The sequence below is a fragment of the Chanos chanos genome, chromosome 10, assembly GCF_902362185.1.
Source record: "Chanos chanos chromosome 10, fChaCha1.1, whole genome shotgun sequence".
Taxonomy (NCBI): domain Eukaryota; kingdom Metazoa; phylum Chordata; class Actinopteri; order Gonorynchiformes; family Chanidae; genus Chanos; species Chanos chanos.
In genome coordinates, this window is record NC_044504.1 from 15,586,637 (window position 1) to 15,612,252 (window position 25,616).

A 25,616-nucleotide genomic window follows, 5' to 3' on the forward strand; every position below is an offset into this window, starting at 1 on the left:
CACCTCACTGGGGCTCGTATGCTGATCAGTCGTTCCACAAAAGCTGCCTATTTGCCTTCCTGGAGGTAAAATGAGCGGCAAGAAGAGTGATGAAGGGGAGCAGCCCTGCTTTCGCCTGGAGCCGCTTAAGAACACGCACCTTCCGGGCAAAGCGTCTCCGAAGGTTGACAGCCGTTCGCTCTACAGGGATGCTCCTAGAGTGACGGCCAACGGGGTGCATGACATTGAGGACCGGATTTTACGCATCACAGGCTATTATGGCTATTACCCTGGATACTCCAGCCACAGAAGTAAGCGCTCCAAACACATGGTAAAAAAATGGGCAAAGGAGCAAATATCAAATAGAACGGGTAAAAAGGGGAGATGTGACCACCCCCTGGTGTCTCTTTGTTCTCAGGTCAAATAGAAACACTAATATCAAATGGTATCATAGATGTCGTATTTTACTGATGAATTACAGATGGATTGTTTCACAATATAAGTGATACGATGACTTGGTTATACCTTTTTTTTTTTTTTTTTTAAGTGAACCACACAGCACTTTTGGATTGTCGTGATTTAACAGCGAGTCGATTTTCACTGTGCAAAGTTAGTGCTTGCTGCCCTTGTTTGACACGGTTACCCAGTTCTTGCCTTCGGCTGTCACTAGCCTAACTCTGTCAAAGTTGTGGTTGTCTATTGAAGTTGTGTGCGATAATAGTGAGATGAAATATGACAGGTGTTCTCCAGTAAAATGCACTGGTCTCTTAGTTATGAATTTCGATTAACTTAGGCGACTAGAATTATCCCGTCGGAAATTCAATAGCTGTTGTTACATAGTACCCTATTCAAAATGACACGAAGCTCTGGGTTTTGCTGACACAACTGACTCAGACGGTCAGTGATGTTGGGAATTCTAGGTGCTTAGAGTCTTTTATTGACGTATTGACCTCAAATTTGTGACAGTGTGCATCCACACATCTACATATTGATCTGTCATGGCAAACAGTAAATTGTTTAACATTTGTAACATACATAACCTTACAGCCGAGGCCATGGTAGAATTTTACATTGCTGTGCTCATCTTCCCTACAAGCAATTTTCTTTCTCGAAAGGAACACCTCTTTTGTTTTAATATTCCCCTTTTTGTATAAATATGGCTTGCACATATCGGAGTGAAATCTTGCATGGTAATCTTAACTGTCTTGCACGATTTAGACGAATAGGATGAATAGGATCCGCAAAGGTCCTATGAAGTCAGTCGCTCAGTTCTGCACGCTACGAATCAGGTTCAGTCGTCGGGCGACGCGATGCGTATTTGCTTGGCTTTCCCGCAACCGTATAAACGCTGACTGTGAATGACCACAACTTATACGTCGGGAGAAAGGCCCTTGGCGGACCTATCAACTCAAATAGCTCCACTAGCGGTATTATATCTCGACCACAGTCCGAATCTGCAGCACAACTGGAATTGTAAATCTGCACTCACACAAGAGTTAGTTTAACTGTGAATTTCTATTAAATAGTCAGTTAAGTAGCCGGGTTTTTTTAACAGCCAGCTGTTGTATTATGAGAACTAAATGTTCCATTCAAAACGGAGTAAAGTTATGGAGTTGGGAAACTAAAGCCCAGCAAAAAGATGGGAGTAAACATTTATGATTCAGCAAAAAAAAAAAAAAAAAAAAAAAAAAACAAATTCAATTAATCAAATTCAGGCAGTTCCTTAGTAACTGTACATTTAACTACACTTACAGCTGAGAACCAGCAACAGGAACTAAGTATTCAGTCCGTCGTGCAACTCACATTTAAGGTCCTTAAGTTTCATACCATGATTTATTTCCCACTAGTTTTTCATATATTTGAGACGAAAAGGGTACATGGATATCTCTCAAATTTATGTGCTTTACATTTAAGTCTGCCTGCCTATGACCTCATAGGCCAGATTATATGGACACCCAGATCATAAAGATTTGAATACAATTCAGATGCAGTTTGGGTCACAAGATTTAAAAAAAAAACCCAAACAAACAAAAAACCCCACTGTATTAATAACATGGTCTTTTTTGGAGTGTACCAACAAATTTCATAACATCTATGATGCAAAACACACCACAGAGTCTTCAGAGAGTCTGCAAAGTCTGCACCCTAGACTTCTCCTGTACACTGTCTTAAAGTGTCATATGCATGTTACACCCTCTTCTATGTCTCCTTCAATTACAGCATTTCACCCAAATAATGATGAGGATCATTTACAAGATGATTATTCAGCTTCCTTAGATGAGATGATAATTCACACCTGTCTTTTTGATAGTGACAGAATGAATCAACATCTGTCTCTGTGCACATTTTTCCCATAATAATGATGAAGAGTGTACGGTGAAATAGATACTACCAAAATCCATCCAGGTTGATAGTAAAAGCCGTCTGTGATTTTCGTTTTTCCTCTGAGAGCCGCAAGGGATTACAAATTAATCTGTCACAATTTCTCACAGCGGTCGCCCAACCAACACTGATGCCTCCCTCCAGCCAGTTTGACTGGATTACACTGAGGTATTCATGCTAAAATAACTCTTGAAGGTTTACTAACAATGTATTCTGTATCAAGATAATATCCACACTACTGGCATAAAACCGTCAGAAAACAACAAAACCCTGTTTCCCACGTCTTCATCCTAGTTAAAGCAATAACACAAAATGGTCATGAATGTCTGGTCCATTAAAAATGCTGGAGTTCATTTATCAGTCGTGATTTATTTGCAGTTTTTTGCTGTGCAGTTTCAGCAGTTGTAATCCTTTGTTGCATCTAGTGTTTCTTTTATTTCATACTCTTTGGGACAAAAACTTGATTACAACAAGTTTTCCAGCTGGATATCGCCTTGAGGGAACGAGCAGAAGCTGTTAGCTGAAACAAGGTAATACAGTACTTTTGATCTTGCCTTCACTACGGAGGCTGTACTGTATATTTAGCTCATTTCCTATGGTTTTTCTGTCATTGTTGCCATCTGTGGGAAATTAGAAGAGCCCCAGGGGAAAGCTTGGACTAAATTTGCATGGCTCATTTCGGGAAGTGGCAACCAAAGTGACTAATTGACTGTGTTTGAGTGAAAGGCACACCGTTTACTGAGGTATTGTTGCTGTTCTGTTGTGCTCTTCAGGTTATGCTTTGCTGTGGTGCTTTATGCTTTGATGCCTATCTCAAGCATAGCACACTTTGACTTGCAGTTTTGAATACAATTCTGAGATATTTATTGTACAGGTATGAGTGCCCTGCATGGCCTGAATATCAAAAACATGTTTTCAATTATTGTCAAGTTGTTGATGGTGGTGGGGTTTTTTTTGTTGTTGTTGTTTGTTTGTTTGTTTTGCTTCAATATAATATCAAAACTACCCTTACATCAGCCCACAGAGGTTATTACCAGCTGACGGATGTTGAGGTTTTTCATTGTTCAGGCGTAATACCTGATCTGATCCCTGCATAACTTGACTTGCTGGGTCAGTATTTTTCCACTTCGAAAAGCTCTGAAACCATTTTTCTATTCTAATGTGTTTTTATGATCAGTAACTGCTTGTGAACTAGAGGTTCTTTCATTGCTAGTCTGACAGACAATGGGCATTTTTAAGTGTTGTTTATGAGCTATAGTAATACCAGCACAAGTGAGCAATAATAGTAATAGGTGACATATAATGTATATCAAAGATATCAAAGAGAGAGATGAATACTCATGATCTGTCAAATTAGACTCACAATGCATTTTAATATTTACCCCCTTAAGAGGAGCCTTTTGACTTGACCTCTGCAGCTCCTTCAAAGTGGCTACGTGTGTGGGTTACGTGCTTTGGCTGCGGAATTCATTCTTCTTTGATATGGTGCAGTTTTTAATGCAATCTGCTGCTGACATTTAACTAATGACATTTAACTAAGGTCTCTTTCCCTTAAATTATCAAAAAAAAGCCATCTGGATCTTCCATCTCATACAACACTGTGTCTATGTACTAAGTTGTAATAGTTGCATGTTTGCTGTTGAAGTACCCATTTTAAATTCACCCTTATTTCTTTTAATGATTTAAATAGAACAGTTCCAAAAGTCCTGGTCACATAGACATATTTACTTGTTAACGAACCAACATCAGTGAAGCAGTGCCCTTTTAAAATGCCAGTGTAGAGTTAAGACATAAGTTGGGAACTTGCTCCTGGTTTTAAGAAAGTAGTGCTTAAGGATGTTATGACTGTAAACACTGTAGAAGTTTGGGAATTGTAAAATGAATGTTTTGTTACTAGATGGCACTTTACGTGGGAGGAAAGGCAGGGATTTTTTGTGACAACGCATTATGTAGGATTATGGTAATCAATAACACTTTAAAAGATATTCAAGAGAAACCACAGAGAAGGAAAGAGTGCATTTAAAATGCAAAACCCCTCTTCTCCCGTTATGCATGGGACAGAAATCACACTAGACGAGGTTAATTTGAAATAAAAACACTAGAATTACTGTTTTAATAACTCGCCTATATTTAGTTTCTCAGTTGTTTTCCTCATGTGCACATAAACTGAGGCTGCAGTCAGTAATTTTTAAAAAAAAATGTTCACACACTGAGCAGTCTAGTCATGCAAAATATTCCAGATACACTTTAAATGCTACATATCTATCACAGCTTGTCAAAGATCTCCATTATATCATTTAACATCAAACAAACTAACTTTTAAACCTCTGACAGCATTTAAACTAAGATCTTTCATGCTCTATAAATATCATGCTTCATACAGTTCTCATATACTCTTTATGGGTGCTCTGTGAAAGCTTTATGCATTCTTTATGTGATTAGTGCTCTCTGATTGGCTATAGACCTTTGTGTCTGAGAGGCACTCTATAGCCTATGTATACCTTTATAATTTGAAATACAAAAAGATTTCATATTACAGCTATACATGTAAGACATCCTGATTATACTCCCCAGTGATGTTTACCAGCTGTATAGCAGGTGCTTTTCCGCATCCCTCTACATGCTATATATATATATATATATAAACAAGTGGATTGTGTAACATAAGCACATTTCTCTTAATATAAAGAATTTCATGTCCTCTCCCTTGTGTCAGGGCTAGAGGAGAGAGAGAGAGAGAGAGAGAGTGGGAGGTAGAGTGTTGAGTGGTAAAGGAAGGGTACATTACTGCACTCAAGTCCCTTTCCATCTCTTCCCAGACTGCCTCTCTCTCACTGGGCTATTTTTACCCGTATGCCTTAATGGGACGCAGCACTTTTACTTACCACAGGAGCACTGTTAACTATGGATTGGCCTGAGAATGAAGACTTCGGGGGAGGGAGGGAAGGAGTCTGCTGACCTGACGCACACCTGATAGGAAAAGACTGTCCATGTCTGTGTGGAATCAGAAATAGATTACAGGCTCCAGGACACCATACATGGTTCTTGGTCTTTTTATTGCTGTGTTTGTAATTCAAGGCCTGGTCTATGATTAGTTCTGTCACTTTGTTCATAATGATTAATGGTAGCTCTTAGGAGCAGTAAGATGATCAATCAATCAGCCTTTACATACATACATCACTGTCCAAGGAGACCTGTGTATTTAGAGTGAAATTCACCACCTGTGTATTTATGAGCTATAGATTTATGCTTTAAGTTGGAGAAGATCTTTTCAGCAATATCAGCTGTGCCAGAGTGCAGCATTTTGAACTTTGAGCTGAAATTTAAAGAAAGTCGTGATTCTGCATGTCTGTCCATACCTTGCTCTTCGGCAATAGCGCATTTCTGTCACAGATTTCCAAACAAAGTTGGTCTTGCTAGTATATGCTAAATGCTAAAAAAGGGGGGGTTTAGACAGGAGGAAATGGACACAGATCTTTGTTTGAAGACACAAACCAGAACAAGAGTTAATACGTGAACGTCATTCTCCAGAGAGGCAATGAGTGAAAAGGCAGAGTCATACTGCCACCATCTGGTCATTTTGTGTAGCACTGAAAACATTTTGTTATTGATTGAGTGCAATGACAGGGCTGGGTGGGGGGGGGGGGGGGGGGGGGGGGGGGGGGGGGGGGTTGGTCAGACAGGAAACCTACTTAGACTGATTAGCAGCTCAGTAATTTTAAATCAGATGTAAAACATGCAGTCAAACCTACACTCACAGTACAAGTAGTCATTTGTCTGAGAGGTTTCAAGGACTGTACAGTGTTTGCAAGAGCAAAGAGAGGAATAAGAGATGGTTAAACCACTGGTAACCATACAATAAGACCATGAATGGAGTATAAGCTTTCAGTTTGAACTCTCACTGGTAACCATACAATAAGACCATGAATGGAATACAAGCTTTCAGTTTGAACTCTCACTGGTAACCATACAATAAGACCATGAATGGAATACAAGCTTTCAGTTTGAACTCTCACTGGTAACCATACAATAAGACCATGAATGGAATACAAGCTTTCAGTTTGAACTCTCACTTGTGATTTGTATAGATATTTCGAATAAGCATGGAATCTGTTTTCCATTCAACTGTTAACTGATACCATTAGGCTTGCCTTTGACTGGTATTATGACAGTTTGGCTTTGGTATTACGACAGCTTTTAACCTAAGATTTACTACTTGTGTCAGAATAAGACATGTATATATATATATATATTCAGTTTAGGTTAGAATTTCAACTTTTTTATAGTGTTTGACACAACCGAGGTGATCACACATACACACAGTCAGATTCAAAATGAGCATGACGGTAAGTTCTGCCCTGACATGTGAGGTCGTTATAATGTGGTGAAGCAAAGACTGGTAGATGAAAGAACCATATCATAGATGAAGAAACAATATGACAGATGAAAGAACAATATGACAGATGAAAGAACAATATGAGGACAATGAAGGAAACATTGCCTGTTTTTTTTTTTTTTTATGGTGCCTTTTATATCCCTTTGAGAAGACTGGATCTGATACCCCCCAGCGAATAAGCTAAAGGTGAAACTGGAAACCGAAATCCCCTTTTGCTTAAATAGGAAGAAACCTCGAGAGAATCTATTAAAGTTACAGATCCAAATGAATGAGAACACCATTTGGCATCTGTTATAAAACAATCTGTATCTGAGCTCATACATTCACAAAGTTAACTATATCTTTACTGAGTAGGAGAACTGATGAAAGCTTTGCTGTCTAAACCCTTGCATTTTTCTTAAGTATTATATGTATTATAAGCATTATATGCATGGTGTCTTTGTATGTCCACTAGATGGCACACTCTCACAGTTGTAGTTTGCTCCTTGGACTGATTTTTAAGTAATGTTCTTACTTAAAGCTCAATGTAAAGCTTTGAGCCCGTGTTCATTTGGGTTTTATTTCCACCTGGTTCCAAAACCAATCTGTTTAAATATGGATTTAGATTGATGCTGAGGACTGCAGCTTCCTGCCCATTTTTATTCACCTGTTTCATCTGTAGCTTAGCTCCAGGTACTCCATTCATTTGACAGCTCACAATAAATCAGTTTGAAAAGGTGTAGTGACACGTCAGTGTAAATCATGCAAAGGCTCTTTGCTTGTAAGTCTTTTTTATAAGGTTCAGTTCACTAAGTGGATATCAAGTATGTGTGTAACACTCTCAGCGTAGGGGGGTGTTCCCACTTTCTCTGTTTCTTTCTCCTCTCCTTCTCTGTCTCTCTCTCTATCTCTCTCTCCATCTCTCTCTCTCTCTCTCGTTGTCTTGTCACTGATTAATAGAGATGCATAAAAGACAGGATAGAGACCAGGTTTGAAGACAATGGTAGAGGGACATGGTGCTGATCTGAATGACAAAGGAATTGAATAGATCTACAACATCAGTACTAGTGGATAGAGCACCAGGGGCTCAGGCGTTGCTATGGTAGGACGGGAGGAATTATGTTTGAATTTGTGCTCCAGGATGCAGCAACATGGTTTTGTATGTGTGTGTGTGTGTGTGTGTGTGTGTGTGTGTGTGTGTGTGTGTCATGGTCAAGCACATGATCTAAGACCTTCTGCTCCACACTGCTCTTGGTGAAAAAGTGAAACAGAGCCTACTGTCCTAACCTGATGTGCTGGGTGTGTTTTTTAATACCATAATGATTAGAGTAGATCATATATCATTATTACGAGACCTGACACCTGTTTATGACAAAATCTTAGTCATTGTTATTGAGATGACATTTCATATTCCCAATATCAAACCCAACGTTTTCTTTAAAGCTGTTTCAGAGAGATTAAACCCACAGTAATTCAGTAATTCAGCAAAGTCTTATCTAAAATTCCATTAAACAATTCTAATATCTGTAATATATTATATGTAATAAAATGTTCTTTAAACACATTTCTTTTTGTTTCATAAGTTTGTGACGCCACTATTAAAACTCTAAATATTAGACATATACTGAAGTCGCAGACTTAAAATATTTGGCTTTTTCAACCGAATGTTCTTGAGTGCAGTTTCTTTTCAGACTGGTAAATTAGAAAAAAAATTGCAAGTCTACAATAAAGTCCATTTCATGTTCAGCACACCCTGGTCTCTTCAATGGTTCGTTGGTTACTGTATAATTAGACTACAGAATAATCATAAGAACCATGTAAAATGAAGCAAAATTACAGAGGAGCACTATGACAATGACCACATCAGGTGTTTGTGTGTGTGTGTGTGTGTGTGTGTGTGACATTGAAGAGAGGTCACTGTGACAGAATGGCTGGGGTAATATATTCTCTGGCACTTTATGGTTTTTGCTGTATTATTTCTTTCTCTTTGTCTTACACACACTACTGGAATCTCTTTTTCAAACTAGACACAGATCACAGACTGACCATCCTAATGAGTTGTTGCTAAGACAAAGGCTTATATGGTCTTTTGTTTTAAGTATAGGAATGTTCATAAGACACTTTTATGAGCAGTGTTAAACAGTTATTAAAGTCTGTCACAAGCCCTTTTTGGGTCTCATTGATGAAGTGACACCTCACAGGCTTGCCTGCTGCTGTTTGCCTTTTGATGTTTCATGTGCCATGAACTAGGTGATTTATGACTGCTCAAACAGTAATTTTATAGTCTTTGGATCAGTGTAGATCACTTAAGAAGTTGTTATACATGAACTCTTGTAGATATCTGTCACGCTGGTGGTGTGGTGCAGGACCCAAGTGCAAAGGCACGATGATTGAAGTGACAAAACGGAAGACTTTACTGGAACTGAAGATCAAAATACAGTGCAAACTAATAACAAAAGCCGATAACAAAAAGGTGCAGCATAACAGTGTGCGCAAAACACAAACAACGATAGACAAAGGACAAGGAAAACACTAGGACTTAAATAGAGGGAGAACTAAACAGGGCAACACAGGATTGGTAGAAATTAACAAGGTAAATAATGAGACAAACAGGTACAGGTGAGGGGCGGAGACAGACAGAGCAGGAGCACAAAGACAGAACAAAACAAAATGGAGGTGCAGGCTGTGACAATATCTTAGAAATTCTAGAAAGTGTCTGCTTGAAGTCAATAATACAATTGAATGTTTGAGAAAGCAATTTTAACCAGTTTTACCATTATAGTCAAACTAGTAAATTAGGAGGAAACATACAAACATCTCTGTGTCTTTGTGTGTGTGTGTGTGTGTGTGTGTGTGTGTGTGTGTGTGTGTGTGCGCGCACGCGTGCGCGCGTGTGTGTCTTTATGTATCTTTATGTGTGTGTGTGTGTGTGTGTGTGTGTGTGTGTGTGTCTGCTTAGCCATTTCCACCATTCCAGCAATCATTTTTTAATGATTCTCTTTTTTTTAATTGCGCTGTTTTGTGATACTATGTCGGAGTTGTCCTGGGCTGCAGGACACTTTTGTGTGGATGTGTGTTTCACAATGATAGATGTATGTTGTGGCACTGAAAAAGCCATGGGTGAAGTGTAGCCCCTCTAAACCGTGACTGCGAAAACTGCAGACGGGGACTTTCTGATCAAGGGGGCGCCGGGTAATGGATCCCTGCCCTGACTGGCCGGAGTCAGACTGCACAGGCCACAGTCAATACTCATGAAAGTATCAGGTCATCACCATGAGAGATTTCCATTCTCTTCAACCTGTGTGTGAACTGATGAAATTACAGTTTAAGCTGTATTCTCTTTCAATAATATTTGTGTCTTATATCCATTTGGACTTAATTACTGTTCCCATGAATTCCATTGTGTGTTAACTGTGATGATGTTTTGCAAAAACAGGCCGGGAGTTATTATTATTATAAGGTAAATTGAAATGAATAAAGTGGTACGAATTAAAAAAAAAAAAAACTTTAGGGTGCAGAGCTATAATGTAGCGTATTAGAGATGAGGTAACTGGTGAGATTTTTTAATGGAGTGAATGGAGTAAAATGGAGTAAAATCCCATCAAACCCAGTGATAAGTGATTTAATTGTAGCATCCCTTCTCCTTTACTCTCTAAATTCGACACCAACATCCACCTCTCAGTTAGAACTGGCTTTATCACAAAATATGTCTCCATATTTCCTAGCCTGATATACTCTGAAGAGAAACCATCATTGTTTTGTAGAAACCAAAGGATCGTTATTGAGAAGCTTGGGTGAGTCCTTAGAGCTGTCTGATTGGCTAAAACTGTGATGATTCTGACCACATGGACAGACCTCTATAAATAATATGAAAGTGGAGGGCTTATCAAGTAGAAAACAAGTGCCAGGGAAGGAGGAAGACTTTGTGATTAGCCAAGGAGAGAGAGCACACACACACACACACACACGCACACACACAGGAGAGGGGGAGAGAGAGAGAGAGAGCGAGAGAGAGAGAGAGAGAATAGTAATATCAGGAAAGTCTCCTTAAACTGAATTCAATTTAACAAAATTGTGACAAACACACACACACACCACACACACACACACACACACAGGAGAGAGAGAGAGAGAGGGAGAGAGAGAGTATAGTTATATCAGGAAAGTCTCCTTAAACTGAATTCAATTTAACAAAATTGTGACAAACACACACATATACATACACACACACACACACACACACACACACACACGCATGCACACACAAATATAGTTTTCGATATTGAGACCTTTAAAAATGTTCATAACAAGAGGATATATTTTGCCATATGTGGACTGTGTCAAATCTAGCGTGTAAGTATACGCTGAATATAAGTAAAAGCTGCAGTGTTCATAGAGGTCATCCTGAAATATTTAGGCATCTGGAACTGGAGTCTCTCAGTGGCAGGATTTCTTAGAAGTAGTTAGTGAGTAGCAGAGAGTCAGATCCTCATTAAAGAAATAGGGGCTTTTGTAGAGAGCCTCACAGAATCTCAGAGCTGCACCGTGGCCCAATGCAAACTCCAATATCACACTGACTCACTCACTATTCACTGCGTTTTGTGTTTTTTACAGGCAATTTTTCCCTGTGTGCACTTTCTTTTTTTTGTTAGTTTTCCTTTTGAAGAATGACTTTGTGGATTAATATTGTTTTCCTGTTTGAGGTTTTGTTATTGTGAGTAAATAATTTTAAAAAAGTAGTGTAGAAGTTCATTCAGTTCCTCAAATAGCAGCAACAGATCATTGCTAACAAGCTGAAGATGTTCTAGAGAGTCCCATATCCAATAGGATATCAATAACAGAGAAGGTGGAGTTTTATTTAACTCCTACAGGTGTTCAATCTGCAACAAACTACAGGATGAAACAGTGAAAAAGGCAGTGAGTGAGTGAGTGAGTGAGAGAGAGAGAGAGAGAGAGAGAGAGAGACTAACACAGCATAATTTTCCTGAGCTGCTTGGTTACCTTCCAAACAAAGCAGCACATAGAGCAAGCAGGCTGAGAGGCGGGGAAAAAGAGAGAGGGCTGGAGGGAGACGAGAGAGAGAGAGAGAGAGAGAGAGAGAGGGAGGGAGAGAGAGAGGGAGAGAGAGAGAGAGAGAGAGAGAGAGAGAGAGAGAGAGAGATGAAGGGAATGATTGCGCTCTTCTACACACACTTGAAGTGCAGTCTCCCTAGGAGACGCAGGGTAACAGCATGACACTGCAACTGCAATGCTAGAAGCTTCAACACTGCACTTCATCACGGCTCTATCCATGTGGAGAAGAGAAGAGACAGAGAAAGAGAGAGAGAGAGAATGAGAAAGAGAGAAAGTAAGAGGGAGAGAAAGAGGGAGCTTAAGAGAGACGCAGGAAGTTAGTGGAAGCAAGCAGAAATTAAAACAATCACAGAGAAGAGAGGTAGAGAAAGAGAGAGGAGAAAGGGATAGAAAGAGAAAGAAGACAAGGTTAGAGAGAGAGAAAGAGAAGAGGAGTCAAGAGACGGCAGAAGAAAGAGACATAGAGAGAATCACAGGGGGATGAGGAGGGTCTGCTGGAAGAGCTGAGCCGTGGAGCTCACACACACACATACACACCCACACACACCCACACACAGAGGACAGGGACAGAGAGGAGGATGAAGAAACACTCAGCCAGAGTGGCTCCTCTCAGCTCCTACAGCACCCAAGTCCTCACCTGCCCCATCTCTGAAGGTAAAGAATAGTGTGCGTGTGTGCGTGTATGTGCGTGTGTGTGTGTGTGTGTGGGGGGGGGTGCGTGATTAAGTATAAGCATGTGAGTGCATGAGTGCTCTAATACAGAGAACAGCATATTTTCCACCAATCAGTCAGTGTGGAAGTTTCTGTGTTCTTGATGTGAGTATGTATGTGAGTGTGTGTGAGTGTGTGTGTGTGTGTGTGTGTGTGAGAGAGAGAGAGTGTGTCTGTCCATGTGTGTGTGAGCATTAAAAAATGAGGCCATTAACAGAGAGAGAAATGTATTTTGCAGTTCTGCAAACTGTGTTATGATTATATATATTGTTCTGTACTGTGAGGGTGCGTATCAGTTTATGGAAGACACAAACATGAGAATCCCCTGCATACTACAGTGTTCTGTACATGCGTAGCTGAAGAGTGTAAAAATCAGATACAGTCACATGCATTTAATGAGTCCGTCCCACATCTGGCTTCTGTTTAGTCCCACTTCACTGATCCATGTTCCCTTGAGCTCCACAGATATTACACAATCAGGTTATTGTCGGGTCAAAAGATGTTCATAGCTTGCAAACCACTTATTTTACATTGGAAAATATGACTGAGTGTAAAGGTATCTGTGGTCTTAATTTGATTTCTGATTTATGTGCTGTTACTATATTCTGTAAGTCATTGTTTAGATAAGATCACTTTAAAAGGAGTGTTGGGATGACTTCATCTGACAAATTATTTTCAGGGACACCAGCTTTTATTAGATTATAAGTCAGCAAGTCGGAATTGGCTATCAAACTCTCCCACAGAAGCAGAGCCTTTGGCTGGTGAAAGAATATTTCTTAAACTTGTGTATGCCTAGCGGTATGTAACAGGCATATTTATGATTTCCTCTCTGGTGATTTATTGTATTACGTGTTTCCCTGTTTATGTATCTGTGAGAGAGTTATACATTTACCAGGGTTTACAGTGAGCTGATTTTGATAAAGCTGTCAAACCTGTGTAAATATAATTACTGTCAAAATAAAGGAAGCACTTGCATAAATGGCGGGTGCAAGTTTTAGTGAGAGTGCTTGTCTCCGCACAGCTGCGATTCCTGGGTTAACTGAGCAGTTGAAGACTTATCACGCTTAGGGAAATGTGAAAAACGCTAGGTTAACTTAATCCCCTGTTATTTTGGCTATCATGGCCAGAAGAAGCAAACTCAGTGACTTTTAAAAAGGGGTAAGAGTTGGGGCACGGCTGGCTGGAGTTTCAGTGACTAAGATTCTTCTATTTGCTGATGTTTGGTAAGGAACAGTTATGTTCGGAGAAGTCTGAGGGAAAGATATCATCAGCTAGGGTCAGACGTGGTGAAAAGCTCAGACTTCTTGATCGTGATTCAAAGCAAATCAGACAAGCAGCTCTGAATCGTTACACTGCAAATGTCGGTCTAGGGAATAAGTCAGTTTCGTCAAAAACAGTCCATTGTAAACGTCATGTTGAGGGATACTACTGTCAGATTTCAGTGCTTAACTCCTTTTTGCAACTAAAATGCACTTTTTTTTAGGTTAAGTGGTGCAAAGGGTGAACCAGCGTCTGTAGTAATCAATGCAGACATTGTAGCCTGTGATGTGTGGTGCAGTGAAAGAAAGACGTGTGGCCAGAAATGTAGATCCTCTCCCTCCTCTCCACAAACGGACAAGTGCACGGGTGACACATGCCAAAAGAAGCCTACAGGCGTAAGTGCTTGTTTCCCATGGTGAAAGGCTGTGGCAGCTCTGTGTGCATTTCCCTGGTGAAGTTTGGGGCCAGTCAGCCCCACCATAAGCAGCGTAAATAACAAATCCAAAACCATTCTGAGGGATCACCTTTATCCAAGGACAGTACTTTGAAATGATGATGATGATGATGATGATGATGATGATGATGATGATGATGTCAACTTCATGACCCAGCCCTCTCAGCCACCTTATCTGAACCAATCCAGCATTTGGCTGAGACAGCATTTCTCACCACCATCGATAAAAGACCAAATGATGAAATTTGTCATGAAAGTGTGGTGTCCCAGTCCTCCAGCTCAGTTTCACACCTGAGTTAGAATCAATGACAAGGAAACTGCTCTGGCGGTTTATGGCGGCCAAAGCGCTATTAGGATGCTTTATGTTTCTTCTGGTTGTTACTTGCATGTAATCAGTTTCATAAATACTGAATAAGTGGTTAAGAGGAGCAGTATCGCCAGCATATCTCCTGAATAATTGCCCCATACATCACACACACTGATGATAGCGACAGTGCATTGTATTTGTTTCTCATACATTGTACGCATCCATTGTACACATTGACATAAATGAAAACTGGTTAACAGAGGCACTAGTTAAGTGTTTCCTATTAGAGTGTTTGTTTAGCTGACTGCCTTGTGAAAATCCTTCACCACTTCAACATTTTATAAGGACTTTGGAGATTGAACAGAACCATTTTACAGTGGCATGAAACGTTAATGTGAAGTTTTGATTAGGGAAATAGCTGTTCTGTCCACCAATGATATTCCCAGCCCTGTGCTGTCAGTAGTTCCAAGCAGGGAATGAATTAAACCCAGAGTGGGTGAAATGCGTCATGCTGTCAGTAAAAATTTATGTTTGTCTAATAGATCTGTCAATAGCTGCCTTGGCAGGAACAGCATATAGAGTTACTAAAAGGAAAGGAGGCCATTTTGGATATGCTACCATGCGCACATTTCATTCTAAAGAGATCTTTGCTTGTCTGGGCTAAAAACAGTGCGAGGAAACATTCAAAATAGTTCTGAATTATTGAGTTCCATGTGACATACCACAAAATTTATCATGAGACATTTGGGTTTTGAAATGCTCTAACACCTGTACACCACAGACATAGGTATACTCTCACATACTGTACATCTAGAGGAGCTGTTTTAGAACCTTAAGGAATGGAACATCACGTTTATAGTTTCATTCTTTAGAACTGCAGGTCCATATAAAAGTCAGCTTTCATACCTAAAATGTAAGAGAAGGTGCTTCTTAAACAAGCTAATGAAATGGCTTTAACTAGTGATGAGAGCAGTTACAAAATACTGCCTTATTGCTAATGCTGATAAAAGGTACCGGTGCATGCTGTTGTGAATCACACTTCAGTCTTTATTGAGAACACATCACAGTATTTCTTTTTCTTCTTCTCCTTTTCCTGAGGACTCTGTTGGTCTTCCTGGACCTCAGTTTCATATTTATGCAATACTTAGGCAATGCCAATTTATAAGTTGTCTGGGAGTCTGTATTGTTATACCTCAGTTAACTGTTTGTGACTTTTTCATTGGTTTTGATGTTTTTCTTTTTGTCGTCTTAATTGTTTTTCTTATTTTAGTTAGATTCTAAGCTGTATTTTACAGTTTTTTATGTTGTTAATTTTTATGTTGTTAATTTCTTGTTCTAAGAGCTTTTAGATGCCACTGCGTATATAAAGTCATAAAAAAGTGTGAGATCAATAATGTTGTCATTATTATTCCTATTCTTGTTCTGATTTTGATTCTTACCCTACCTGACTCTGGGTGCTAACAACTCTAAAGGACTAAAGACATGCTGCCAATAGCAAACTGACTGTTCTGATAGCCTATATGAATCAAATAATGATCAAGTACTAACTAATGATCAGCTTCTACCTTTTTTTTTTTTAAAAACATGAGATGGGTTAGCTTTAGCTATTTTTTCAGCTACTGCCACTTTATTCATCGTTAATGTAAGCATCAATGTAAGATCAACATTTTTATATCAATACCTGTTTCACATTATGCCTTTTGCTTACACTCACCTTGGTTGCAACTTGACAGAAGACTATTTAGGAGAAGTGAAGAACAAACAAGTGTGATGTCAAATAATATTCACTTAAATTAAATACGTTTAAGTCAAAGTTAGAATGTTTTGGCACACCTGCAGAACCTATTACAGGTTTCCACAGTTAGCTTCTTTTGACAACCCAAGGTCAGTGTTAACGTCTGTGCATTTTGTTCTATTCATTTTTGTGTAGGTGGTTCCAAGGGCTTGAATCATTTCAACTGGCAAAGTATGTCATGCTTAACCTGATAAAAGAGTAAAGCATTTCAATGCAAACCTTAAGGCAACATCAGTCAGTATTATACTTTTACATTGGCTCTCTTTTAAACAAAACACACAGCAATATTTTCAATCAAATGAGTGCCGCAGTTGACATTGCAAAGTTTGTGTTGGGCCCAGCTGTCAAGTATGAGTGTTTATGTGTGTGTAGGTGTGTTTGTGTGTATTTGTGTGCGTATGTGTGTGTGTGTGTGTGTGTGTGTGTGTGTGTTTGTGTGTTTGTGTGTGTGTGTGCACGCGCTGACCCAGCGTTCTGTAAGTTAGCTATGATCGGCCAGCATATGTGATCTTTTATTCCTGGCCTGGTGTAAATTGATCTCTTGAAGCCCTCTGCATAACGGATCTTGGTGCTAACAATCCTCCAAACCAGCCCTGAATACACACACACACACACACACGCACGCAAGCACAAAATCAGACACTATCTCTTCAAGCCTGTGTCGTATATTATACATAGTTTCTTGATGATTCCAAATGTCTTGCCTAGTGTGCAACGTTTGACTCCTCAGGAACAAATTACAGGTCAGTCTTTTCACTGTTAAGCCCTTGGTGAGCAGTAAAAATATTCTGAATGGGGCCTGCAGTGCCGGAAGGTTTTCCTATGTCAGAGTCTTTCAACCACCCCCCACTTTATCATTTCAGCTCATAAGACCTTCTTTCTATAAAGACAGCTGGTTCAGCAACAATCTTACTGTGCGAAAAATAGCACCAGAAACATGGTCTCCTATTTTGAGCGGTGGTACCTCATTTTTTTTTAATCCACAGTCGCAAGCAGAAACGAAAAGTGGCCGTTTTTGCTAACCTCTCAGTTTAGGTCTCTCTGGGTTAAATCATCAGCACTCTGGTCGCATGGCTGTCTGCCATGGTCTATTGAGTTACACTCAGAGCAGTCAACTCTGTTTTGTCATTTGCAATTTACCCCAAACTCTTGCCTGTACAAACAGTAGTTCCGTTGCTTTGAGTCACATCAGCGTGGATATCTGGACTGAGGGCTTGACCTCTGTGTCCCTGCCCAGAGTGGCCAAATGAACCAGGAGTGTGAGAGAGCTCCAGTCTTAAGAAAACACATATGGCGAAAGTAACATTCACATCTGACTGAGCATCATCTGACTTGGCTGACGTTCTTGTCTCTCCAAGAAATGGACCCCCTTGTGAAAGTGACGGTATCGGGTTTCTGTGTGTGTCAGAATATGTTCCATGTCAGTGAAGCTCTCTGTGCCGTCCTGTGACCCCCACTGGGCTATTTTTGAAGTTGGTTTCGAGCATGCGAGGCAGACACGTTTGTAAATGATTCCTTGCAGTAGTGCTTTACCTGCAGGTAACTGACACTAAGACAGAATGATCAATAAACTCTTAACCTAGCTCAGAGAGACATAAAGGACATCATTAAAAGGCCTGGCTAAATTCATTGTAAATATTTGAAATATTCATGAAGTATATTTGACTATGTTGGATAAAATGATTTTTTTCAGTGGATAAATACTTAGATGGTTGTTGTAACACATTCATTTTAAAGTCAGTATAAGTCTATATGCTGATTATCCTTGTTTAAATTTTTTTAGCATTTAAGTCAGCATACTGACATTTTATTGTGGGACAGGTTTATGTGGATTTTCAGTCTTAGGCCTGTTGCCTTATGCTGTCATGTTGTATTACGCATCTTAGAGATGACACAGTGTAATATTTTACTTAATTTCACTTCTTTGTCTTACTGTGTGTTTGGTTAACTAGACTAAACATTACCTGTCCTCATTTGCTTCATCACCAATAATCTGTGAAATGATTTGGTGATTAGAATTTGTGATAAGCTTAAATACCTATGCTGGAGGCACACAGCTTATTCATTGTTTTTGCTCTCAGTGAATATTCACATTCATTTCATTTCATAATAGTTTAGCAGCATAGTGCAATATTTTGCTAAATAAATGAACAATTGATGCATGTAAATCAATTATTTGGACTGTGCCATCTGGTTTATTTTACGATCTTTGGATGTGAGGGATTTGTTTTGTACACCAAAGCCCCACTACTTACAATTTGTTTGTAGACACTGTTGTAATAAGTCGCCATCATATCAGTTGAAATTAATTAGCACCGTCACAGAGAGTTTGTTACTCCAGTATTTCATCATTGCTAAGCCTTGTTTTTTTAACAGAGGAGAAAGAACAAATTTAACATGTTGAAGCTGATGAACATGATCATATACTTTATTTTTAAAAGTAAGTGATGTTCTCTTATGTTTTCTATGTCTCCCTTTTAGGAGAGGATGGCTCAGAGTCTCATGCAGAAACCCCTGCCAGTGAGGCCAGCGGGGAGGGTACGTCATACCAGACATGTGCCAACGCTGTTCTCAAGGTCCTTGGAGGCCTACTGTTGGTCCTGTGCGTGTCCTCATCCTGGGTGGGCACGACCCAGGTGGTCCAACGTACCTTTCAATCCTTCTCCTGCCCTTTCTTCATCTCATGGTTCAGCACCAACTGGAACATCCTCTTCTTCCCCCTCTACTACTGTGGCCATGTCGCCACCACCGGGGAGAAGCAGACGCCCATTCAGAAATTCAGGTGAAATTCCTACTGCAGACTCTATTATGGAACTGGAAGTGCAGCCAGACTGAGTTTACACATGTTCTGTTTCTTGACCATACTTATACATTAAGGAATATCAGACAGTCATGGCTACTTGGAGATGCTTTGTAGGTTGTATTAAAATGGCTGGTTTCAGTGACGAGAGTGTGTTATTTTTAATGTAGCTCGTTTTTTGTGATGTGCGGTGATTCCTTGATGAAATCGATGACACGGAGAACATATTATCGTCCTAATGACTGAGTTTAGATGAGCGTGCCCGTAGGGGACGCCGAGTGAGGGGCAATGACAGTGTGAGGGCTCTGCCAGAGGAAATTCTTTAAAAGTAGAGGAGTGTCTCTTTGATGTCCCAAAAACATCAGCATGTGAAAAAAAAAACATCCTTAAGCTATTCTAATTACAAATGGCTGAGTAGAAAGCAACGCATAGAACAGGATGGAAGGGGGGGGGGACAGAATGAACATTTACAGTTGGCCCTCGAAACACATGAAGCTCAAGGTTTTTGGGGGTGGATGGGGGGGGGGGGGGGGGGGGGGGGGGGGGGGTAAATGGGTTATGTAGTTTCTAGTTCTTAATGTGCTGTCATTGGGTAGTATCAACACAGTTCTCCAGAGAAATAGATATCTCTACTTATATGACTTGTCTCTGAAATCTCTATGCATCTGTGTTGTGTAATAGAGAGGGGGATGGCACTATTAGGCCTAAAAATGTTAACTCTCAGAAACCCATTTACTGATTTTGCCATTTACAGCTACATCAAGTTAATCAGTCAAACTGATTGGCTCCCACAAAACATGTGTCTTTTCACATTTTTTAAAATATATAAAACTGAAAACGTGGGCAGAATCGGTCAAATGCTGGTGATGGTGAAACTGAAAAGTGATGGATATTCAGGAGAATTCTTACCACAGTGAACGCTCCATTCCTTAACCAGCCTGTTAGAGTAATATTTCTGTGTCGATAGTGAGAGAGCACTTATCTTCTCCCACACACAGTGAGCTTGTCTCAGCACTTGAACAGACCAAGACAATTATCAAGACAGTGGAAGGATATGCACAGATGATTCATAATGAATATTTATCAACTCCCCTGAAAATGAATGCAAGCTATATGCAATGATATGATTCAGAAGTAAATTAGAAAGAAATTGTTTCAAAATAGTGTCTATACATAGACCAGTTTTCATTTAAAATCTAAATCTCTATACATTCTAAATCTCTAGTTTCATTGAATATGAAAATATTTTTGTTAGCTTTATTTTGTGTTTTGTCTTGTGTCTCAACTCAAAGTTTGTCTTTATCTCAGGACAAAATTTCTTTTGAACCCCTTTTTATTAGTAATCACACTGCTATTGTGACATGGCTCTATAAGAACACTTCACCGCAGCCTGATTAAGCAAAGCTGTAACTTAAGAATCATTCCTCTTGATAAGAAATTTCGACGTCTAAGATCTAAATAAAAATGCCCACATCTCCTATCTCTACCCCAACCCACAAAGGAGTCCTCAGACCACAAACCACAGTGATTAAAATAAACTGAATCAGATGAATCAACTCTTCACATGTTGTCTCTGTACAGGGAGTGCAGTCGACTCTTTGGGGAGGAAGGAATGACTCTGAAGCTGTTTTTGAAGAGGACGGCACCATTCTCCATCCTCTGGACCCTGACTAACTACCTTTACTTGTTGGCACTGCGCAAGCTTACAGCCACAGATGTCTCTGCCCTGTACTGCTGTCACAAAGCCTTTGTTTTCCTCCTGTCGTGGATCGTTCTCAAGGACCGCTTCATGGGCGTGCGGGTCAGAATGGTTCATGTCCCTGTAGCCAACTGTATTTGTTTATTCGTATCTAATTAGGCTTGTTTATGTCTTTATAGCTCATTTTTATTTATATTTATTGAGAACTGATTATGTATGGTTATTGATTTATTTGGATTTTTTCCAGCTCTTTTGCCAGTGGGATTTAACAAACTCAGATGCCACATAACAGATCAATGAAGTTGTGGATAATACCCTCTGTAAAGAGAAATGGCTTTCTGTAAATCTTTCACTATTGTAAAAAGTACAGTTGAATACTTGTAAAATATGTACTCTATTGCATATAGTTATTTTTAGTTATTAGGTTATATGAATGGAGTAAAGAGCAAATTTCATTCAATTTATTTTTAGATTTTCATGAGCTTGCATTCATTTAATTCTGTGAATACTTCATACCCCTACATTGAAACAAGACTTGATGTTCAGAATAGGTGGTATTACATGAGGTCTGGTCTGTGAGTACCCAAAGTTTCACATCTGTTCTGTTGACTTTCTTCACTAGATTGTGGCTGCCATTATGGCCATTACAGGAATTGTCATGATGGCCTATGCAGACGGTTTCCATGGTGATTCAATCATAGGTGTGGCTTTAGCAGTTGGCTCTGCATCCACTTCAGCACTCTACAAGGTGAGAATGTAACTAAACAGTGGCCAGTTAGAGGACTTTTAGCATCACTGCTGATCAAATTATATCTGTCTATCTCTAACATTAACAAATGAAAAATAATTAGAGCTCTGAGAAACTTTTGTATACTTAGTGGGTTTTAAGTGGTTGGAAAACCAATGCAGGAGAAAAACATCTGACCTCAGCATGGAGTGAACTTAGATCTCTCTTGTCTTTAAGATGCTATTTAATACTTTAAGGACATTTGACTCCTTGGACTGTAAGTTTATTAATAGCATTCTTTTTGTACTCATGAGGTATTAAAAACTCAAATGGCGTGTTACTTTCTCTGCGTTAAGAGAACGCAGAAAAGCAATAGACTAAAGAGGAAAAAAATCTAAATTAAGATTTAAGTTTAGACATTAGCATATTTCCTTTCACACATACTATCTGATATTGAACATCAGCATATCTCTGCGCCTTAGGTGCTGTTTAAGATGTTTCTGGGCAGTGCTAATCTAGGTGAGGCCGCCCACTTCTTCTCCACCATGGGCTTCTTCAACCTCATCTTCATCTCCTGTGTGCCTCTCATCCTCTACTTCACCAGAGTGGAGCACTGGGGCTCCCTCTCCTCGCTGCCCTGGGGCTATCTGTGTGGGGTGGCCGGACTGTGGCTGGGTAAGTTGACTTGATGTTGATGAATGGCCCCTCTTTGGGAAATGTCAATTCAGCAAACACAGAATGAAGAGTTTTGGAAAATAAGTTATTTGAAGATGGGCCTACATCTCGAGGCAGAAACACACACATTAGCATGCACACAGACAAACACACATATATTCACATAGACACACACATGGAGACATCTATGGATGTATACACAAAAATAAATAACAAATACTGTGTCAGTGACAAATACTGTCTATTTTTTTGTGCGTGTTTGTGTGTAAATCACTCTCTTGAGAAAACTTGGGCAAAAATTGCAGTATTAAACACTTCGCTCAATGCTTCAGGCAATAAAATTGCTGTGCTAAACACAATATTCAGTAGCATTCATGCAAACTGAAAAAGTACAGGGGCTCCCAAAAATAATGGAAAGACTACATGACAAATGACCGTAACTTTAAATAATATTAGCAATAACAAAAGCCGCTAGACAGATGAATCATATTAAGTTAAAAATCTGTGTGGATCAGCGATAAAAGATGTTCCCACGTTACAAGGCACAAACTCTTCCATGCACACTGTTAACAGGCTGAAAACTGGTTAAATATGCACAGGGATGCTGTCACCCTAGCTATTTCCATATCCCCCCCAGGCAGTTCTAAACATCAATGAACTTTTATGGGAAATTCTGGAGTGCAGATTTCCATCTCCTTCTTATCTCAAAGAAGAGGAGTTTCCCTCTTGAAAATGGTGCAATAACCCACTGTACAAAGTTGTGAATCTGTGTTGTAACAGAATTCCATGGAGGCCTGAATTCTGTTCTGAAAGTGAAGTGTGGCCCAACTCCCTTTTCATGATGAGATCCTCTTACAGTTTTGTTGTTTCTGTTACTTTGTCAATCCATTATACCTCACTGTATTTTCTAATACTACTGGGGTCTTTATGTAAATTACACTGATATGAGCCTGTACTTGACAAAGAAACATAAAGATACCATTGCTTTATTCATTTTCAGATTTGTTTGATAGTCTTTAATAGTACTGAAACCTGTGGAGCAAAAAAGACCATCATTATACATCTCTCTCTTTCTCTCTCTCTTTCTCCTTTTACAGTATTCAACATCCTGGTTAACTTGGGAGTGGTACTCACATATCCCATCCTGATATCCATTGGGACCTTACTCAGTGTACCAGGAAATGCAGGTGTGTGTTTCCATCATTATTTACATTGGCCTTGGAGTGTAGGTTGAACAGTGAATTGGTTTTGTGCGGAATCACATTAGATTGCCACCCTCACACATACTTCCAAGTGTGACATATCAGTGTGGAACAGGCACAAAAACACACACACACACGCACACACATTTCTGTTCACAGTGTCTCTAGTGGGTCAGCACTTTTTTTCTCCCCCACCCCCCACTTGCTAAAAGCATCAAAGCGATTACACAGCAAGTCTCTCGGCCTCCCCCAGCTTCCTCTCTCACCCCATGGAAATCCAATCAGCACTGTGTCAAAGCCAACCCCTCTATCACCAAAGGGAAGATCGAGTTGCCAAGGCAACACTATATGCCTGATGAGGGTACTTGTCTGTAAAAACATCACATCAAGGTCAGTAGGTTAAGTAAAGCTTTGCTTGTCAGAGAGGTTGTACGAGTCCCCTGTTACTTCTGATAGCTTGTATTGAATTGAGACCATGAGGATCAGAGACATTTTTTTACAAGTGTCTTGTTAGTGAATGTGAAGTGAAGTGTGTCTAGTGTGTATCATGGGTAGGAACGAATAGATGTGTTATGTATTTATGTATTTTAATTTTGGAGTTTTAGTAACCCTTAAGTCACTTAGCACAGTGATATTTTAACAAGCGTCTTTGCCAGTCGGTATTCAGCACATTTATACTGTGATGTACGGAGAAAGGCAGATCTGTTGAGTAATTACCACAGCGGTCATAATTAAGGTCAGTTTGTCATTGTACCAGAACGGTTCCCAACCAGGGGGAATGCAAAGTGGTACAATTTAATTACCACAATAACCCTCAATCCAGTCGGATAGTTTTCTTCGAACAATTAATCCTATTTAACTTCTCAGGTATTGCATAGTTACACTTTTCTTAACACATTATCAACTGTCAGAAAAGTATGAGGTAGCTCAACACTTTAACAAGCTGTAATTAAACTTTGGAGCACAGATACTTAAAAGACTGTTGTCTTAAACTCAAATGTTTGCTTTTGTTTTCAAAACTCAAAAATAAAGTAAATTTAGATTTAAAGATTAAAGAAAATGTCAGAAATGAGCTGCTCTTGAATTTTCTCCTAGAGGACCACAGAAAGAGTTTAAATACCAGCTGTACCACTTGCCATTTGTGGTCCAGAGTCAAAAGGGAATATAACTACCTACATTTCCTCAGGTGGATGATGAAGCAAATAATCCCTCTCTGTCATGTTATAGCATAGTTCCATATAGAACTGAGTGAACAGTGGTCTCCTCCAAGAATTTTACACAGACTGAATTATGTACCTGGTACATGGTAATATATATTTATGAGCCATTTGGCTTCACATGTGTCAGACTATACAAACTTTGGGCTTTGGCTTCCAATGTCATAGTGGCTTTCATGCATGGTTGTAACCATTACTAGTACATCTCACAGTCAGTTTTTATATAATCACTCCGATCCCTTCGAACGCCCTCTCCTCCCCTGATTCCACCTTCTCTCCTCCTCATCCCTTGATCCCCACTTTCTCCACTCTATCCTTGCAGCCATTGATGTGCTGAAGCACGAGGTGATCTTCAGCGTGGTACGTCTGGCCGCCACCTGCATCATCTGTGTGGGATTTCTGCTCATGCTCCTGCCAGAGGAATGGGACACGGTCACGCTGCGTTTTCTGGCCACTCTCGCAGACAAGAAGTCCGAGGAGCACGGTGAGGAGCTGACCGAATCCAGCATCCACACGCGGAGCCGTAGCCGGGCCAACGGCACCGTGTCCATCCCGATGGCATGAGCAATGGCTTGCCACCTGGAGCAGGCCTGTTTTCCTGATCACCAATGATCTCTGTCCATGTACAAGAATATTTTGGGTAGTACCTTTTTTAGGTAGTGCTTTTGACATTTGTCGCTGTCCTCCTTGGACGTTTGGCAGATTGGATCATTGATCTTGGCGATACACATACAAGTCTCAGTATGGCGAGATGGTATAGTGATACTCATGCCATCACCAAAATCAACAACAACAGCGGCAACAACAACGACAATAACAACAACAACAACAACAACGACAACAACAACAACAACAATAACAACTACAACTACTAAAAGATTGCAAAGGTGCTGACTCTGTAGCTGCAATCACGTTCTTCTCTGTGTGGGAGATAGAGGAAGAGTACTTTTTGATTGCTAA

General features: G+C 39.8%; 1 protein-coding gene across 1 annotated transcript; it reads left to right on the forward strand.

Annotated features, from left to right (window-relative positions):
- The first annotated feature begins 70 nt into the window (after positions 1 to 70).
- On the forward strand, positions 71 to 25,220 carry slc35f4 (solute carrier family 35 member F4). The gene is made up of 7 exons (XM_030787397.1): positions 71 to 290; positions 18,818 to 19,118; positions 20,718 to 20,937; positions 21,458 to 21,583; positions 22,045 to 22,237; positions 23,335 to 23,424; positions 24,979 to 25,220. The coding sequence occupies exons 1-7, from the start codon at positions 71 to 73 to the stop codon at positions 25,218 to 25,220; spliced, it is 1,392 nt and encodes a 463-aa protein (XP_030643257.1).
- The last annotated feature ends 396 nt before the right edge of the window (positions 25,221 to 25,616 follow it).